Raw genomic sequence first — 6,628 nt, 5'->3', positions numbered from 1 at the left:
GAAAACAGTTAGCTTTCATTAATTAAATCAGTTTGGTTTAATAACTTGGAAATTAAAATTATAAGAAAAATGTAAGACAAATACTTATTTTTTGTGGTGAGAATAATTTTCCTAAATTATCAAATTCTAGCATATTTTCTCTCAATCATTTAGATGAAAAGTGATCAAGAGATTGAAGAAAACATAGAACCTTCCAAACAGGTGTGCAAGTTGTCTCATTATCAAATTTAGGCAGTTTCATTCTACATCTCTATATATTTCTTCTTACACTTTCACATAAAAAAATATTGTTTTTTTTTATTATATAATTTATAGTAAATATATATTAATGACTTCCATATTTCTAAGTAAATGTCTAATTCTATATTAAATTAAAAGAATGGGTTTTTTTATAATTTAAAAGTCAAACATAAATTTTAGATGGTGTAATCTGAAAATCAAAAATGATTTTTCAAATATACAAAAAAGTCATTTTTTATTTTTAAATTATGAAATTCAGAAGTTATTTCATTTGGGATTGCAAAATGTTAAAATGTATAAAATTTTATATGAAAGTGCATGAAGAATCTGCCTCAAATTTAATATAAAATTACTCAAACTAATTAAATTTCATTACATTGGATTGGGCAGGATTTATTATTTTTTCAGCTTTTGCTTCTTTTTTTTTCCAGATTTTCACCGTGTGCACCACCTCCAAAACGTTTAAAATACCAACTTTACCCTTTGCCATTTTACATGTGGAAGATGAAGATGTGAACGTGAAAACTTGCAAAATTTATTAAAATAACTAATTGGATTACATACATCTTGAAAAGTATAGTTTGGATGTTTAAAATTGAAGAAAATGCATAAATTGGTTCCTAATCGATGATTAGGTTCAAATAAGTTTCTCGGTAAGAGTTCTAAAAAAAATTATTTATTTAAATATAAAGCTTTTATATATATTCGATATATGGATATGAAAACAACTTTTTCTTGATAAATATAAAATGCCTCATGTAAAAATAAATAATTCAAACACTCATTTACATAAAAAGTTTCAATTAAAGATATACAGGTCTAACAATATTTAATATAGAATAAGTATGGATGACACTTAAAAAGAAATTAATTATGAAACGTTTCTATATTGTTTGAATTACAAATTCTGGAATTAATATATATAAATTATGAGAGAAAATACAATTCCTTAGTCAACTTTTAAGCGTGATAGTGGTGAAGAGCCTTAAAACATAGCCTCCGTCTGTACTAAAAATAATACATTATGGGACTAGTGTTCTTCCCAAGGTGAAAAGAAAAGAGTCCCTGTTTGTGTGTTGCAAAAAGTGAACCCCAAGGTACCCTGTGAACCGAAAATAAACAGGTAAAATTAAAATCCAGGGATCAACGATCCAAGCATGTAAACAAAGTTGTTGCATTGATGGGAGTTTGTTATATCTGTACATTCATTCTATTTGTGAATCTGAAGGGAGGAATTACTATAGAGCTAGTGGAGCATTTTCTGGGACTGGAAAACTTTACGATCAGCTACCAAAGCTGGATTATCATGCTCTGAGTATGCAGCAGCCAGATTGTTTAGCGCAGGGTTGGCGGCAGTCCGACAATCTGAGTCGTTACCATCATCGACCTGCTTATCAGTTATCAGATGCAAGAAAAAGGTAAGGGGATATGTACATATTATTACCATTCCTATTACTATTAGATAATAAATCAATGCATGCCATGCCTGCTCAACTGCTACAAGAGACTGTTCATGATTTCTCTTCGAAAGGTCTCTCAAAGCACCCTGCACAATACCATCGTCAAAAGCTGGAACACCAACAACTATAACCAATCAGCTAAGAGATCATTGCAAATTCAGAATTGACCAATTACTATTCACTCTCATCAACAATATATTTGCAAGATCACGTGCCCTGTGAATCTAGTAGAAGAAAATTTTCAAAATGAGTTCAGAAGAAACTTCAACAAGACTTCCCAAGAATTTAGTATTCCAAACAGTACCACATAACGACCGCACAATACACGATTCCCTCACTTTATTGTGAAACTCCAGATATTGTATCCCCATTGTCAAATCGACAATGCAGCTGGGAGAGGAAACAGAATCAAGCACCAAAAGGCACAAGCTTGAGGCCATATGCATTTCACGTCATATACAGTTTGGTTAATGGATTACATATGTAGCTACAGTACACACTAGAACATCTATAACATCTATAACAGACAAACAGACATTGCTCTTAAATATATTCATACAGATAAAACTGAAAACACTTCAATATGAACATTAAAGCTGCAATAAATTTTAAAAATCTTACTGCATATACAGAAAAAAAAAATAAAACACAAAATTGTAGGTTTTATAGATCAACCCCTTCCAAATTCCAAATAAAAATGGAATAAATGAAGAGGCTATGCTTGAGAATGCATATGTTGGTCATTACTCGGCAGCCATTCATATAAATTTCTTTAGTTAAAAGAATATATACATCTAGACATTAATTCAAACTTGTATATAATTTTTCCCCCAAAAACAAAAGCAGTATGATGAAAATACCTACCCTATTTGCCCAAAAAAGGCCACAAGCATTGCAAAGTGACCTTGGACCAGACGGCCCTCGCCGCATCATTGGGGTGGATTTTGAACTCGTGCCACAATGTGTGCATCTGTAGACACATGCAACAAAAAAGGAAGTGATAAAAAATCTAGTTAGAAAGTTCCACTAAGGGAAATTAGCTTCATCTAGTAATAACTTCTTAATACAAGTCTCTAATAATGTGAATTATATAATTGTGTTAAATGAGCCCTAAGCTAGAATAGATAGCAATTAAACAAGCAACACTACAAACTAACAATAAGTCACAATTTCAGAAAGCGACAAATTGTAGGGCTAAAAGAAAAAATAATTAACACAAAACTCACGAGGTTTCTGATTGACTATCATCCTGTCCTGAATCTTGATCTGTACCATAACTATTAGCTCCATCTTGTTTCTTAGAAGAAGTGAATTGCCCCTTATTACGGTGCATCCTACATTTATTCATCAAGTAAGTATAAAATAGGCACTGAAACAACTAACATATAACAGTTAAAAAAAGATGAGTGACAACTAAAAAGGGGAAACGTACAATGTTGAAAAATTACAGAGATTATAAAAGATTCATTTTCCATGCATACAGAAGCAATAACAAGTCCAAGAAAAGCTCACACTAAGTTAATATGCTGTTACATTATACATTCTATTAAAAAATTCTTGGTGAACTAAAACTTTGCGAGTAGAGAAGGAAGGCAGTTTCTTGTTAACCGAAATAAGTCTATGGGTCAATATTTTTCTCATAACAATAGGAACACAAGTTTAAGAAGAAAATATATCATCCAAATTTTAAAATCTCGGCATCAAAATCAGTCACTTACAAAAGATACCATGGAGTAGCTTTGGAAATCTTGCATTAAATATAAAGCAAGCTTCATTTATAATTAAAAAAAAAAGGGGGCTTAAAAAAAATCATATTATTACAGTTAACAAAGTTTAAATTACACTCTGAGATTGCAAAAGTTTATTAGACATCAGCTTACATTAATAACTAGCCATAGCTTAACAAGATTAGACATTAAATTCAAATCCAGTGCCACAATCAGAAAGGACAGGATTCTGTATAGTTGGTTTTCAAAGTTACCAAGTTAAATTTCCCCTCAACACATGATGGCAGAGAGTCAATTGGATATTACTACCCACTCAATATAATGTATGTAACAAAATATTATATGTCAGTTCAAACTTCAAAACTAGATGGCAGTTTAAAAGCACATATTTCTGCACTAGAACAGTTTATATGGCTGGGCTCTAGCCGTAGCTTCACCAATTCCCAGCGAGTTAAACACAAGTCCATGTAAAATGACGCTAGAAGCCAACACAATATTTTGTAAAATAAAGTCCAAAATCCAGTACGCTATCGTATCAATTATTTAGCATACTTCCCAATTATATTATATTTACTACTTGTAAATTATTTGATTTGAAGCAACATAGCATACTCTCTCAATTATCCTCACTATGGATTTGTCATACGCAAAGCATCAACTTTTATACCCAGGTTCTAAACAATTATGTACTTGTTCATACAGTTCAATCTAATACTCGCAAGTTCTATTGCACACCACAGAGTGCTAATTATCAAACCTGAGCGCAACTTCTTGCCGTACACCATATCTCACTTTTTTATCAAAACATCGCTCTTTCCTCTTCTTCCTGAACCTATCTAACGACGCAGCTCGCTGTGGTAGACTACATCTTGCAGGATATTCCATTGAACCCTGCAGGAGAACGAAAAAATGTTTAAAATACTACCCAGCAATGACAACGTCAACATTAACGAAATTCAATTATGACTACCCACACATCACTTTATCATTGACTAAGTAACCTTGCAACAATAATCTCCTGATATCAGTACATCTACCACCAATGACGAAATATTAACAAATTTTGTCAACCAATGATAGGTCAGCCCACTACATAACTTTAAGTTGATTACCACCGAACATCAAAGTTACTATTTAGTATTTACTACCTGACTTTGGTTAATGAATATACAAATCACAATGTCTCACTTTATCAATATCTGGTGGGACAAAGTACTATCCATCAGGTGATATTACCAATATATAAATTGTAAAGCCATGCAAGTGCAAGTGTGTGTGAATAACATATAATATTCTTCTATTATCAGAAAATACCCTCTGATTCTGTTGAGGCACCACATCCACACATGGCGAACCACTCGAAGACAGTTCACATCCACCCAACAGTAACAACACCGCTTGAACCTGGCACGTGAAGCCAAATACAGATTAAATTTATCAAAGTAATAAAATAAAGAAACTCACGCCCTGTTCATCAATTCAATGAATTACCAAAAACCACAAAAATAAAACGGAAATCATTCAATCGCAACGCCGAATCAACGAAGAACTGAAGAAAAAAGGGAAAATAAATACGGACGAGAAAGGGGGAAATTGCACCTTATCAGGCGTAACAGCATCAAAGACGTAAACTTGGCCACGAAACGACAGCGTAAGCTGACTAGACTCTTCGGGCCCTCCACCGCCGGAGACGTAGACCGCATCGGAAGTGACATCCTCGACGACGACCATGGCACCGGCAGCACCGTCTTCGAGCGCGTGAGGTTCGTAGTGAATGTGGTGGTGGGCGTCGAGGGCGGGGTCTGGGCCGGAGCCGTCGCCGCTTTCGGCGGCGGAGATCTGCGGAGGCATGTTCAGTGGCTGGGAGTGTCCGTACATTGCTGGTGGCTCCATTGTAGGGCCCGGGAATCGCAGTGCATTACAGGGAGAATTGAACGGGAGTTGGAAACCCTAACCTATTGAGATTTTGAATTTGATTCCGATTTGGGAGTGTGTTTGAGAGAGAGAGAGTGTGTGTCTGTGTAAAGGAATGAAGGAATGGAGGGAGTGAAGGTGGAAGAGAAGAACAAGACAGGAATTGATTCAGAAAAAGGAGAATGAAAAAGCGACCATGTCAATGCTCATATTTACGAGGCTTCCCCACTTCAGCCCAGGCCCAATACGCATGCCGCATGCCACATGCCCCCATGAAATTTCAACTTTTCAATAACCAACTTCATTTAATAATAATAATTATCGTTCAATTTTTTTAATTTTTACAAAAATTTGAATTAAAACCAATAAAAATATATAATTAATTTTAAAATAATTATTAAATTTAATTAGAAAAATAAAATATCTATATATTATAAAGAAGATTTTTTCTTTCATCTTCACATTTTATAATATCAATTATATCCTTTATAATATAATTATTTATTAAATTTTTTAAAATTAATAATTACTTTTATCTATTTTTTATAAAATTATTTATCTTTCTTTTTATTCATTAATAATTAATTTCTCTATTCATTTTATTTTATTTTTAATAAATATAAATTTATTTTATATATTAACTATTATTTATATTTAAAAAATACAGTCGTTAGTATATATATAAAAGAGATTTTTAAAATATGTTTAAAATAAAAATTACGAAAAGATTGTTAGAATAACATAAATTATTTATAAAATAATTAATTTTTAAAATAATAATTAAAAATAAAAGTAAAAAATATAAAATGTAAAGAATATATTATTATATATTGTCATAGATAATTATAGTAATAATAATAATACGATAAACTTTGAAAAAACCCAACGTTATTTAATTATTTATTTACTCGTATTCAATATACCATTTTCACCTTAACCATATCCTCTCTCATCATTCATTATTCACAAACAATTATATCAACTAAATTACTTATAATTAAATTCCTGTGTAACATTAGTTTTAACACGCAAACTAAGTTAAACTGTTTTTATTTGCTTAATTGTTTCTGTTATATTCCTTTCATTTGTGTGTTTTCTAAATAACCTTAGTCCATTTTCTTTAGCGGCTTACTGATCAATTTTACTTTTTCAAACCATCCCAAACTATTAACCGTGATGAGAACAAAATAATAATATCAGTGAAATAATAAAGATAATAATTGAAATAATAATGAAAATAATAAAATGATTATTGGATAATTTAAAATAACTAACTTTCCTAATTAT

At 31.7% G+C, this 6,628-nt stretch overlaps 1 protein-coding gene across 3 annotated transcripts; it reads right to left on the bottom strand.

Annotated features, from left to right (window-relative positions):
- Positions 1-1,090: 1,090 nt before the first annotated feature.
- Positions 1,091-5,527, bottom strand: LOC114193082 (GATA transcription factor 25). Of its 3 annotated transcripts, XM_028082779.2 has the most exons (8): positions 5,027-5,527; positions 4,742-4,831; positions 4,185-4,318; positions 2,927-3,034; positions 2,565-2,670; positions 1,727-1,786; positions 1,444-1,627; positions 1,091-1,342 (listed from the first exon to the last, which is right to left on the bottom strand). In XM_028082779.2, the coding sequence occupies exons 1-7, from the start codon at positions 5,318-5,320 to the stop codon at positions 1,487-1,489; spliced, it is 933 nt and encodes a 310-aa protein (XP_027938580.1). In that variant the 5' UTR covers positions 5,321-5,527; the 3' UTR covers positions 1,091-1,342; positions 1,444-1,486. The 3 variants fall into 3 exon arrangements, 2 of the variants coding, with proteins under 2 accessions (XP_027938580.1, XP_027938579.1); XM_028082778.2 differs by having other exon boundaries at positions 1,091-1,627; XR_003606222.2 differs by lacking the exon at positions 1,091-1,342 and having other exon boundaries at positions 1,538-1,627; positions 1,727-1,809.
- Between the last annotated feature and the right edge of the window lie 1,101 nt (positions 5,528-6,628).

This window comes from Vigna unguiculata, chromosome 8 (genome assembly GCF_037176805.1).
Source record: "Vigna unguiculata cultivar grain cowpea cultivar isolate G323 ecotype 2 chromosome 8, ASM3717680v1, whole genome shotgun sequence".
Lineage (NCBI taxonomy): Eukaryota > Viridiplantae > Streptophyta > Magnoliopsida > Fabales > Fabaceae > Vigna > Vigna unguiculata.
The sequence above is the reverse complement of the archived record's forward strand: the minus strand, read 5'-3'. Positions and strand labels throughout refer to the sequence as shown.